General features: G+C 50.6%; 1 protein-coding gene across 9 annotated transcripts in view; it reads right to left on the bottom strand.

The window, feature by feature from the left end:
* The window catches only part of ZFYVE16 (zinc finger FYVE-type containing 16), a 602,399-nt gene that overhangs the window by 547,847 nt on the left and 40,888 nt on the right, over positions 1-13,664 (bottom strand). For 2 of the 9 annotated variants that reach the window (XM_085632395.1, XM_085632396.1), the window contains exon 1: positions 8,852-8,934. The exons of 5 other annotated variants lie outside the window; for them this stretch is intronic. In XM_085632395.1, the coding sequence (XP_085488521.1) occupies positions 8,852-8,877 (26 nt within the window). In that variant the 5' untranslated portion in view covers positions 8,878-8,934. Of the gene's footprint in view, positions 1-8,851; positions 8,937-13,664 lie in introns of those variants that run through there. 2 more of the 9 variants (XM_085632391.1, XM_085632390.1) reach the window with 2 other exon arrangements.

Here is a 13,664-nt window from a genome sequence, read left to right as displayed (position 1 = left end):
GTACAGCAGAATAGCCAGCGGCAGTGAAATCTTCACTAATGCGCACAGAAGCAAATTGAATGGCAGTGGAAGCTTCATTTTTATACAGAAGAGCTACTGAAAAGCCATTGGCCATTTTAAAGAGAAGTGCCGATGTTTACTATGGATGCAGAGTACAGCTATGGAATTGCTGTCTACTACACTGTTCTAATGCTACCGTTTACTATATAGGCTTCATAAATTTAAAATAGGCAGGCAGCAACATGTGGAAAGCAGCGTTGCAACTGTCACTCATGTTGTAATGGCATCTACGGCTAACTATCATTTTTTTTATTATTCCACAACAAAAGGATGAGAATCACGGGGCAAATTAGTCTTATGTACGTAAATTCGATCCATGTTTACAACCAAAAATCCACTGACTGGTGAAAACCAAGCATTTGACCTTTGTATTCCCAGGCACACTCACCAGCACTCTTTATTAACAATGTAATTTTTTTTTTTATTACATTTTTATTATATTTATTATCAACAAGGCATAGATCTTCCAGATGATATACACACACATTGGGAGTGAGTTGGGTTATAAATCCTTGCCAGCCCAGTTTAACCTGTGCCGCGTGCCATATGGTAACTGTATGTTTCGTGGGCCCTATTAATGTACGGGTTTGCTTCTTATTATGGAGGGCAGCCAGCATACTTCCTGTTCCCAATACAAATCTGTCTGCCTTAAATGCAGGGTCTGTTTGAGGGGCATGTATCTACTGGTTAACCACCTTTAATTGCGCTGCCCAATAATATAATTGTATATGCGGGAGCGTTATCCCCCCATCGTACCATCCTCGAACCAACTTGGCCTGTGCTATGCGTGCCGGTTTGCTTCCCCACAGTAAGTTGGAAACCTGGGCTGCAATTGCCTTAAAGTAGCTTCAATGTAATTATTTTTAACCAACAGGCTGTAAAAACCATTTGTAGGTCTGATAACCCCATACACCTATTAGCACAGTCCTCATCATATACTGCTATGCAGAAGTAAAACATTTTGAGGTGTTAGAAAGGTGATCCCGTAAGTGTTGATGTTTCACTCACTGGCCTAAGATTGCAGATAATGATCTGGGGGGAATTCAAATTTCACGAACTGTATCAGTGCCAATGAATCTTATTGCCGATTCAAGAATGCACAGAAGTTGAACTTCATAGAAAGGGCAGATCCAGCTTTCCTCACCTGGCACCATTGAGCCTTTGAGAACCTCCTAACAGTTGTAGTTCTGTGATTATAGCATCTCCTAGCCGGGACAGCATTGCTAGGATGGTGATGCTTTTTAGGTCAAGCCTAGCGCAGCGCGCATGCGCTAATCTAGGAAATGACCTCTTGGAATCACTCCAGCTTTACAGCATACTCGTGCGTGTGGCTTTTTTTTGTTGCACACATTGTATTGGCTATTGCGTGCGGCTTTCAAAAATGAAAGCACGCAATTGGTCAAAGGCGGATGCATCATGTCCCACCTTTCCCAGTAAATATTTCCTCCCACGGCCTATAGCTGTCGGGAGCGAGCAGCGGCGGGCAGGTTGCCATCTTTTCTTGGTCAGATTACAAAGGTCGCTTTTACTTTCGCGGCCACACTGGCGCGCTCGTTTGTTTTGAGAATCTGGTCACCCTAGGTGTAATAAAGTAAGTTATAGAAGTATTTTACAGACAAGGCTAGCATTTTAGATCAAAGCCACTAAAAGTTAGTAACACTTTTCATGAAAGATTATTAAAATTAAACAAATGCAGAAATGTCAGTTTATAAAAATGCAGTTTTACACACGCTCTTATTTAGTCACCGGGCCTTGGCCCTTCAAAGATTAGGAAACATGAACTGTGAAGTGCTGTTCACTGAAAAAAGGTTTCAAACTAAATTTATATTCAAAGCGTAAGGGTCAATATCTGGGAGTCAGGGGTTCTCAGTGATACGTGTTGCAGTCACTCCTGAAGAATCGACCGACTGGAGTAGGTCTGTCTTTATGAACCGGTGGGGCTCTTCTAGGGTCAACGGGGCTCTCTAAGAAGGGAGGGAGGCTGGGGTGCTTAGCGAGCATCACCGCCACCTTTCTTACGAACTTTGTACCTTCTTTAACCAGCTCCAGAGTTTCCATCCATGGGCCCGGTGTCGACCCAGCACCGTTGTTTCCTAATTAACTCTCATACCCGGAAGCAGCGAACTGAGCACAACTCAGGAACACCAGCTAGGCGCAAGGTTCCGCCCATCGCATGGATCCATAGCGACGCCTCGTCCTCAACAATTCCACCCCTGCCTGTCAAAGCGCATCCCACTAGGACTAGCATCCGCCTGTCGGACACTCAACGACTCTGCCCACTGCCTAATTACCCAATTAGAACTGCCAATACCAGAGGAAAGCAAAGTCTTTCTTACACTACTTGGCCAATGGCGGCCGTCCGAACAAGTGATAAAAGTACTCCCAACGTCCACCAAGACAGGTCTTGCCAGTGGGAAGTACTTGGCACCACCTATCACTACCTTTGGAGGCGGAGTCAAAACGGGGATTTTTGTACCAATCTCGAGGGCTAAAATTTCGAGAAAGTTTTGGAAAACATGTGATATGGCCGACGCTTTTCAATAAAACAGTGATGGATTCGGCTTAATGCAACCGGTTGTTTTGCGCGCAAAAGGGCATTTGATGGTACAGTACCCAATATAATGTGCTGCATTTCCTAAATACTTATAAGGTCCTAAAGGCGAGACCTATTGGCTATGCCAATGCTTGTTTTTTCATGTTGCTTACCCAGCCCATAGGACCATACTCAAGCGGGTGTCAATCTCCCCTCACCTGCGCACTCACCGGGCAGCAATATATCTCCTGATACAGGGCAGGCCCTGCAGCACACGCACGTGCGTACTGGGTGCTGACAAATCATAGGTCAGCCTGTGCAGCGCCATCAAATGAAAGTTATCCAATTGGGGCGAATCTACCAGCTTCGTCGTAACTTACTAGAACAATTATTGGCTGCTGAGTGCCACCTAGCTCACATTAGCTTGGTAGTCTAACTAAAAATAGTTGAGTTGATACTAGAGCACACAAAGAAGTAATGTACTGAACTTTTTTAACAGGCTGGTATGCGTGACAATATTTTTACTTCGATAATGCGGTTTATTGACTTAAAATACAACAGTATATCACGAGATGTGTGACACTTGGCAGGGCTGCTCATCTCCACAGCACTCCTTCTCCAGGATAGATTATATAATGGTTCAATCAATCAACTAATCAGGGATTTGTGAAGCGTACTACTCACCCGCAAGGGTCTCAAGGCGCTGCAGGAGTGGTTTGCGCAGCTTAGTCTCGCCCAAAGAGCAAGGCCTTAAGGAGTTTCCTGAAAGCTTGCAGTGTGGGGGTTTGTCTGATGTGAAGAGGGAGTTCTTTCCAGGTCTTGGCAGCGATGTAGAAGAAGGATCGCCCTCCCGCTCTGCGGATGCGTGGGATTACGGCTAGGGCAAGGTCGGCGGATCTGAAGCTTCTGTTGGGTGGGTAGAAGGAGATTCTTTTGTTGAGGTACTGGGGTCCGATGTTGTGGAGGGATTTATAGGCGTGAGTGAGGAGCTTGAAAGTCACTCTCTTTTCGACACGGGGCCAGTGGAGTTCTTAGGTGTTGGGTGATGTGCTGATGTCGTGGGATGCAGAGGACAAGTCTAGCTCCGGCGTTCTGGATAGTCTGGAGTTTGCAGAGTAGAGATTTGTTTATTCCAGCGTACAGGGCGCTTCCGTAGTCATGTCTGCTGGTTATGAGTGTGTGGGTGACGATCCTTCTGGATTCGGGGGGATCCATTTGAAGGTCTTGCAGAGGATGCGGAGGGTGTTGAAGCATGTGGAGGCTATGGCGTTGATCTGTCGGTACATGGTGAGGGAGGAGTCTAATATGATGCTAAGGTTGCGCGCGTGGTCTGTGGGTGTGGGAGGATTGCTGAGGACCCCCTAGGTGTTGTCTAATGCGGAGGGTGTGGTTCTGAGGACGAGTACTTCTGGCTTTTCTGTTTTGAGCTTTAGGCAGCTGTAGCTCATCTTGGAGGCGACGTCTCCATAACTTCCTGGAAGCTGTGTCTGGTGCGGTCAGGTTCGTTGGTGAGGGAAGGGGATGAGCTGGGTGTCGTCGGAATAGGATACTATGCTGAGTCCGTGTTTTCTGATGATGGTGGCGAGAGGGGCCATGTAGATGTTGAAGAGAGTGAGGATCCCTAGGGTACTCCGTAGATGATCTCTGTGGGTTCGGAGAGGTAGCATGTGTAGGAAGCTGGCTCTGTATATACTATACCAAAATGAGGTATAGAGTGCACAGAGTCCAGTGGAACCCCAAAGGTAGGCAGAAGTAGATAGCACGTTAATCCCTATTCCTGGTAGTGTGGGCGAGCAGGAAGGCTTTATCAGAGGGTAGCGGTAAGCATTTGTTGTACCCACTCAATCAGAAAATGTCACACACTCAAAGACTAAACTCAGACCAATTTTGTTTGTATAAAAATATCAAGTTATTTTATTTCTAGAACCAAGCCAAGCATGGCACAGGTAAGTGAAATAAATGCTTTGCAACCCCTTAAGCAGTGTTTTACAATTGAATGCAAGTCCAAATGCAATTGATTGGAATACAGGTAAGTCAAAATGTCAAAATTACTTTTCAGATTACTTTTGAAGATACTTTTTCTACTCCTTGTGATATGCCTAGATATCACACTGGGACATTTCCTAGAAAAAAGGAAAGTAAAATCAGTTTTGAACAATTGTAGTTTTTCAGGTTTTCTTACAAGTCAACTCCACAAGGAACATTTTTCAAGAGAAAACAGTCAATGTATTCCTTTGGTTATCGGTTAACAGGTAAGTACTTGGTCTTTGGGGTTGAGTTTCTGGGGTTCCCCCAGGGTCAAGGATGCACTTTCAAAGCAACCTCAGTGGCACTAGGGCGGCCGGGTACAGAGTGCTGAGGTCCAATGTTATCCAATGGGGGATAGGGGGCCTCCGGTTGGTGGCTGCTCACGAGAAGGCCTAGGCTCAGGGCAAAGGGGGATCAGAGTTAGCACCCAAAGTATATTCGCAGTGGCGCAGGGTCGGCCGGGTGCATGGTGCTGTTTTGGCATTGGGTGCCCTTGTGATTTCAAAGGGGATTCTCCAGTTTTGACAAAGACTGAAAGGCTCGGGACAAAGATCTTCTGCAGGTGACCACCGGCTGGTGAGGTAGGTTGGGATGCCTGGGGATGCTGGGACACCGGTTGTTGGGCCATTCAAGGCCATGGGGCGTCAGGTGCAGGGGTGTCTTTAGGCGTCGGGTTTCCTTACCAGCTCCGGTTGCGGTCGGGGGTATCCTCCAGAGAGAGACTGCAAGCATCGTAGAGAGGGTAGAGGGAGGTCAGAGATCACCAGATCCCAGGTCAGGATCGCCGGGGAGACCTCCTCGTGGTGTTGGGCCACTCGAACTCGGGTCGTGGGCGTCGGGTGCAGACTCGCAGATTTGGCCAGAGCTGGAGTCAGTGGGCGAACAAACCTGGTGTTCACGGGAGACAAAGTCCTTGGGGTGGAAGGCAGGGTAGGTCCTTCGGGTTCTTGAGGCTTCTGGCTGTAGATATAAGGAGGTAGTACGTGCACAACCAATCTATGAACTGAAGTTGAATTGTTAATTCAGCGCCGCCTGGGAGTCATCTCTGAATGTGAGTGGTATCGTAAAAATCTAGCTGCATTTCCAAACTCTTGGGATATGTCCCCAGGGCGCTGATTGATAAAGTCCTCTCCTCTACAGGTTGTTAATTATCTAACAACCCGCCTGCTGGGAATCGTAGTTGACTAGACTACGCAAGTTATGTTGGGAAATTAAACAATATAGCGAACTCACTACAACTTTTTGAATAAGAACTTTACTCAGCTCTTTATTGTCAAACAATCTAAACCTCTAGAGAGGACTTTATTAATCAGCGCCCTGGACATATCCCAAGAGTTTGGGAATGCAGCCAGCTTCTGGCTGTAGGACACACTGGAATTTCGCTTCTGCAGGTTCGAGGTGGAGACAGGCCGGTAGGGCTGGGGCTAAGTCAGTAGGCGTCCTCCTCTTCTTAGCTTTAGCTCGGCTTCTTCGGTCCTTCTTCTTTTCTTCTTAGTCAGTTCTTGTCTGAGGAGGCAAGGTTCAGGGGGGCCCCTAAATACTAGATTTAGAGGAGTTACAGGTAAGTAAAGGTTGGGACCAATGGGTCCCTTCCTTGGGGTGGGTACACCGCCTATTATGCCACCCTTCAGTGGGAGGGGGGCATATGCCTCACTCTGGTTGGCTGGGTCCCCCCTTCTGCAAGATGGTGGGGACTGAGAATTGTGCTTCACCTCGCCTCCCCCACCTGAGGGGTGGGGTTGGCAAAGGTGGGCACACCTCCCTTCCTCACTTGAATTTCCCGCTGATTCTCCCACCCAAAATGGGGGTCAGAACCGGTGGGGGCCAGTTGCTGGAAGCAGCAAAAGGCCTGGGGAAGCTCACAAAAGGCGGCAAGCCTTTGAAGCTTTCCCTTCGTGGACCCTACCCATCCTGGGGGGAGGAGGCTTGGCACCTCATCCCAGGATGGGCATTGTTTCAGACCCCCAAGAGCAGCAGGCACTCGACCCAGGGGTCCAGAAACATGTCTGGTGGTGGCAGATGGAGAGCAGCCACTCAGCCAGGACACTAGTGTTGGGTCGTATTTCAGGAGGCATCTTCAAGATGTCCTCTGTGTGCATTTTTCAGTGAAGCCATTATGGTGCTGTGGAGTTCGTAATGACAAACGCCCAGTACCATATACTCTTAATGGCATTACTGCACTTACAATGTCTAAGAATTGACACTGTAGGGGTACAGGGCTCATGCACATGTACTCTCACCACTGGTATAGTGCACCCAGCTAGAGGGGTGGCTGACCAATGCCAGGGCAGTGGGTTGTAGACATAGCACACGGGGATGTGTGCCATGTCGACTCTTAACTTTGTTCTGCACCAAAACACGCAGCCCGCAAAGGCAATGTGTGTGTGTAAAGGTACAGGGTCTCTAAGGGTGGAACAATAAGGGCTGCAGCCCTTAGAGGCCTTCCCTAGCCAAAGTGCCCCTGGTACCTGTGCTACCCTTTACAAGGGACTGACCTGTGGTCAGAGCGCCAATTGAGTTTCATTTTCAATGCAATTTTAGGGAAAGAGCATAGGCCCTGGGTACCTGTTTAGCAGGCACCCAGGGCACACTCAGTCAAAGTACATCAGCGCTTCACGCTACTTTCCGTTACTTGTACATACAAACCAGCGATAATACCAATTAGCGTTGGTTTGTAAATCTCAAAACAGGTTTAGGGTTCGGGACTACTGATGGCGGGCGCTGCACGGTGAAAGTGCATTCCACTGATCTGGTCAGTGGACTGCTCGCTTTCCTTCTCAGCTCCGCCTGGTAGATGCTGCCCGCCTAGCTGCTGCTGACGCTCTGGTCAGTGGTTCCAGTCCCTCCTCCACCCGCAGACTCCCGTCTACGCCTCATCCCCGGTGGTCCAGTGGTAGAGTTGCTTTGCTCTTCCGCTGCTCTGCCCTCTGTCGCGCTGCTCTGTGATCTCCTTTTCCCTCCTTTTAATTTTTCTTTGCTTTTTTCTTTTCCCCCCCCCCCCCCCCGATTGCCTCTTTTTGTGCCTTTTCCCTCTGTCCCTGCTGCTGGTACCCCGCAGCCCCAGCCCCCTCAGCCATCACTTCCCGCTTTCCCACCTCCCAGCTGTCCAGCCCTCCTCCTCACACTACTTATGGCGGCCGTGCCGCTGGTGAGCCAAAGGCAAGACCGTTTGCACCTGGACCGTGCCCAGCACCACAGACCCAGGTTCTCGGACCATCCACCACTACAATATCAGCACCCTCTATGCCCTCAACACTGCACACCACACTGCCTGCCATCAGACATCACCGATGGACACCTTTTTCCTGCCATGATTGCAGCTGCACCTTCACCTGCGCACTGCACACCAGTCCCACCCATCGCACGACTGACAAACACCGGACCCGGCTGCCTCAACTGCATCCTGCTCAACACACGCTCCCTCCACAAACACCCCATGGTGATCTGGGACCGGTTTGACTTTGTGACCCCCATCGCAAAGCTAGGCCACATATGGACTACACGCCACCAAATCCAAAACTCAATAACAAAGAGCCCATAGATCGATCACAGTCCACCACTAGTACCCTAGAAGTGGGGTCTTCATCACTGCGTGATACTACTGTAGGTTCGCGATTAAGCGGTGCTATGGATGGGACCCACTCTCTATGCCTGGCCCCAAGAGGATTGCCACCAAAGCTTAGTATATCATCATGGAATGTAGCCGGAGTAAGGCCTAAGTTGGCACTCCCCGACTGGGTCCAATATGTAGAGCAACATGATATATGCATTTTGCAGGAAACATGGTCTACCACTCCAGTCTTTATCCCTGGGTATGTGACGTTCTGTCGCCCAGCAGTCACTAGAAGACAAGGACGGCCTGCTGGGGGGCTGCTGATCGGGGTCAAAATCGAGCTCCACTGTACCATACGTGAGCTCAAGACTAACAGCCCAGATATTTTATCTATTCATATTAGGAGCAGGAATGGCATTGGGCTAGACCTCTTTAATGTCTATGCCCGAGGCTCCAAGGCTGGCTGTAGGTCATCCACTCTCCAAGTGTTAGAAGACTGTCTTGAGGGGAGGGAGTCCCTGGCACCATTAAGAATAGCAGGAGACTTTAATGTTACCTACGAACCCCTAGACGCAGAGGACATAACTGATAGTGTCAAGCTCGACGAGTTATGGCATATCACCCCCTCTTGATCTATTATCTATTAAACAAGTATTGGCATAGCCAATAGGTCTCACCTTTGGGGCGGGCAGGCGAGCAACATAAGCACGTGTGAGCTTGGGCAAGTGCAAAATACAGGGCGTGAGGTTGAGAGGGCTCCGCAGGCAGCAAGCAGTTTCTGGGAGTGAGGGTCCCGCAGGCAGCAGACTCCGAGCATGAAGGGGTCTTAGGACGCCTGGCCCTGGTGTCTTTTCTGCCATGTCAGCTCACTGCTCTATTAACCTTGTCGCAGCTTTTGACCTTTGCTCTTTCATAAATCTCAACTACGTTAATCCATGCCTGGAAGCCCTCCAGTCCTGTCAGCACAGAATTCAAGCCATGACAAAAGATGCAATATGTTAAAAATAAAAAAAAGAATTTTCGTTGACGAAACAACTTGTGTTTTACCTTACAGAATTAGTTCTGGACAAAAACTTAACTGTGGTTCTTACATGTTGTTTCGGGTGATAGAACAAGGAAGTAGGCAAAGGAACAGCGTGTTATTCTTAAATAACATGACTAATTGAATGGAAAGATTTTATTACACTAGTCCTTATTTGGCAAACTGTAAGGGGCGTGTAAATCAATTTGCTCTGCATTTCCCAGGTCTGAATGTGGAACTATGGCGGGATGGGGCGCACAATGCGTGTTCTGAAACTAATTGCATATTGCAGACACTGTGCCTCCCCAAACAGCTAAAATAAATAAACGAGGCATCCCCGGTAAATGGAGCAGGAAGACGGCAATATATATTTTTTTTTGTGGAAATCTTTTTATTAACTTTGCTCATGGTCTCACACAGTACATCTGTAAAATTACAAGATAAAAGGGAGGGCACCCCTCGTACAGGATATACATCGATCAGCATGATGGGACAATAACATATTACACTTGGCGCCCTTCCCCCCCACTGCTAGATGCCCGATATCTCCACCACGGCCCCCACAATTTTTTCCACTTGCGCACACAGCCCCGGGACTTATAGATGACTTCCTCAGCCCGCTGGCACCAATCCAGGTCCCTGCACCATTGGTCCCACCTAGGAGGCGCCTGCGCCCTCCCAACTACTGGCAATATTCCGCTTTGCCACTCCAGCCGCCAAGGCGAGCCATATTTCCTGATACCTGGACCAATCTGTGGGACCTTTAACCATGAGGAGAAGCCATTTAGGTTCAACTGGTACCGGGGAGCCCACCACCCTCGCCATTGTACGCGCAACCCGCGTCCAAAAAGGTACTATATTCGGGCAGCCCCAAAGGATGAGATAGAACGTACCCTCCTCTTGACATCCCTGCATACATAATGGAGACAAGCTCCTGCCCCACACGAAGAGACGAGTTCGCGGGTAATTTTCCCAGTGAAGGATTTTTAACTGCACAAGGCGGAACCGGATCCGAATGGCAACTTCGCGGGGACTTTGCAAGGCGTCCTGCCAATCTTCGTCCTCCAGACGACCAAGGTCCCCCTCCCAACTTTCTCACAGGGATACCAAGGGATCGGGCATGTTATTTATTAATTTACGGTATATAGTGGCGGTCGGCCTGCCCAAGATGGGGTCGAGAAGAAGCCTGTCCTCCATTGGGGAGTGTTCTGGAATGAGCGAGTCAGGACGAATATGAGAGTGCAAGGCGTGCATAAGACGCAGGTAGTAAAAACGCTGGGAGTCGTGTAACTGATATTCACACTGAAGGTATTCAAAGGATCTGGGGGCGTCCCTTTGCCACATGTCGCCCAGGTACACTATGCCAATTAACTTCCAGCTCCCAAAACCCACGAGCCCCCCCAAGTTCTGCTAGATGATCCCCCACCCACAGTGGGGTCCTGCCCGTCAACCTGCCATCCCACCCCAGGAATTTATTCACATCCCGCCAGCATTGGAGGACCACCTCCGTATGCGAGGGTAGATCTCCTCGCCTGCGCCGCGTGTATAGGACCGACTCATAGATCCCACCCGGCATAACATGCCTGTCCACGCGATAGGCAGGTTCCGAACCCGTCGCATAGACCCAATCGTTGATTACCTGCAGCTGAGAAGCCCAGTAGTATAACTGGAAGTCTGGGAGGGCCAGTCCCCCATCATACACCCCTCTCTTGAGCTTCCGATACGCTATCCTTGGGCTTCCCCCATCCCACAACAGCGTACGTACCGATTGCGCAATGCGCCGAAACACTCCACTCGGGACCGGATATGGCGTATTTTGCAAAACATAGAGCAGCCGCGGCAGAGCCAACATCTTGAACAGTGCGACACACCCAGCTAACAAAAGGGGCAAGGACCTCCAATGGGACACATCATTTGACAATCTCACCAATTGCGGTTCAAGATTTTTATTGAATAACTCCACCCTGTCCCTGGTAACATACACCCCCAAATATTTAAAGCCACTTGTCACCAGCGTTGCCGCACAGTCTCTTGGGATCCATGGCGGCGGGCCTGAGAGGGGATAAATAACGGATTTGGACCAATTCATTGTGAAGCCCGAGTAGCTCCCGAATAATTCAAACAGGTGAAGCGCCTGCGCAATGGAGTGATACGGCGGGCCATATAGAGGACAATATCATCAGCGTACAACGATAGACGCTCCTCCCAGAGGTCAGTGAGCGCCAAGCCCCAGAATGATCTGTCCCGCCGGATCCAATGCGCCAGAGGCTCAAGAGCCAGGGCAAACAGAAGCGGGGACATGGGACACCCCTGTCTGGTACGCAGGGGAAATAGGCGTGACATTGCTCCATTGACCCCGACTCGTGCCAGCGGCTGCTCGTACAATAGGCGCACCCACCCAATGAAAGCCGGGCGGAACCCTAGTTTCTGAAGGACCTTGAAAAGATACGGCCACTCGATGCTATCAAAGGCCATAGATGCGTCTAGGGCCATGAGGGCCGTTTGAGCATCACCCACTGCCTCGGTCATGTACAAAACCCCATAGAGCCTACGCAGATTGTGGTGAGTGCTCCTGTGGGGCATGAAACCGGACTGGTCCACATGAATCAGATCCAGCAAGACTGATATCAACCGTGTCACCAGCGCTTTAGCCAGGACTTTAGCCTCCACGTTGAGCAGCGAGATAGGCCGGTAAGAGGCGCACTGGTCAGCCGGCTTCCCGGCCTTGTGAATGACCACTATTGTGGCTTCCCGCTGATCCTGCGGGAGTCTCCCCACCTCCCGGGCCTCGAGGAACATACGCCGCATATGATCAACAATCACGCTAGCCTGGCTCTTGTACAATTCAACAGGTAACCCGTTGGGGCCCTGGGCCTTCCCCACCTGAAGAGCATTAAGGGCCTCACCCAGCTCCGCCATAGTGAGATCAGCGTCCAAACGGTCTGTTTGTTCCTGCGTTAGTGTAGGAAGCGCGAAGTCCCGCAGGAACTCCTCGCAGTCCAACTCAGTCCGAGTACATACCGGGGAGTAAACCCCTTCATAATAAGACGCGAAGGTCTCCGCAACAGCCCCCCCCTCAGTAACCAATGTCCCGGACTCATCCCTCACCTCCGCCACCTAGGAACGCGCCCGATCTCGGCGTTCGAGCCAGGCTAGCTGTTTCATGCTCTTATCCCCGGCATCATAGAGCCGACGCTGCGTGGCAAGGGAATATGCACGGGTCTCACCCTCCGCCAACGACCGCAACTCTCTCTGTTTGAGAGCCAGAGCGTGAGCAAGATCCGGCGAGGGATCCCCACAAGCCTCCCGCTTCAGGTCCGCAACCTCCCGCTCCAGCTGCCGAATTTGCAGCGCGTCCTCCTTCCTCTGAGCCCCGATCAACGCCTGCGCCTGGCCCCGCAGGACCGCTTTATATGCTTCCCACAGAGTGAGCTGGGAGGCAACCGAGCCCTGATTCTCAGCAAAATATTGCTGGGAGCAGTCCCTCAACCTGCTCCGCAGGGAGTCATCGCCAAGGCGCCACGGGTCTAAATCGAGGATATGCCGCCCTGCTAATTGCAGCCCCTTTCAAGGTCACCCCCACTGGGGAATGATCTGAAATGCCCCAGGCCATAATGCAGGGCTCCGCAAAATCCCCAAGCCGGTCTTCCTGCGTAAATATGTGATCTAGTCTGGAAAAGGAACCATGTCTGGCTGAGTAAAATGTGTATTACCGCCGTGAAGGGTGATGCACACGCCACACATCACTAAGGCCCATAGCCGTGAGGAAGCCCCCAAGACCCAGTTCCCCCCTACTGCCCTGCCGAGTCCCAGAGCAATCACGGTCAGCATCCATGACCGCATCGAGGGCCCTATATTTGTTCCCTCGGAGGTGAGTCTCCTGTAGCAAGACAATATCGGGGCAGTGGCGCTTCACGTGCTGTAGCACTAGCGTCCGCTTAATCTTATTGCCCAATCCGTTGACATTCCACGTCCAAATCCGTATCTGCGCTCGATCACTCATGTCCATCCGTGGGACCGCGACACGCCAAATTTATCTGCCCCCATGCCTGTCTTTCGGATACCCCCCAAACACCAGGATACAATACATCATGAGATAACAGTGAGATACCCCAAAACCCCGGCCCTCCCACCCCAAACCAATCCCCCCTCCTTGCCGCCCTGCTAAGTGGGTCCCCACCCACCCACCCATGAAACTCGCAGAGTGCCTGTCGCCCCATCAGCCCTGAATCAACAAAACGTGAACCTGCAGTCCGCAGAAGAAGTCATACTAGATTGCCTGATGGCACCCCCGTTGCCAGGTTGTACAAAGGACGCCCGCACTCCCCGGAAAAGATCTTCCACAAAGCAATCCACAGACGGGCCCTCCATTCCCTCTGGAACCCCCACTATTCGGAGGTTATTGCGTCGAGCCCTCCCTTCCTGATCCTCCAGGCGGGCCACCATGCTTGCTTGATTTTTGGTGAGGG

Source organism: Triturus cristatus, chromosome 2_1 (genome assembly GCF_964204655.1).
Source record: "Triturus cristatus chromosome 2_1, aTriCri1.1, whole genome shotgun sequence".
Classification (NCBI taxonomy): domain Eukaryota; kingdom Metazoa; phylum Chordata; class Amphibia; order Caudata; family Salamandridae; genus Triturus; species Triturus cristatus.
The sequence above is the reverse complement of the archived record's forward strand: the minus strand, read 5'-3'. Positions and strand labels throughout refer to the sequence as shown.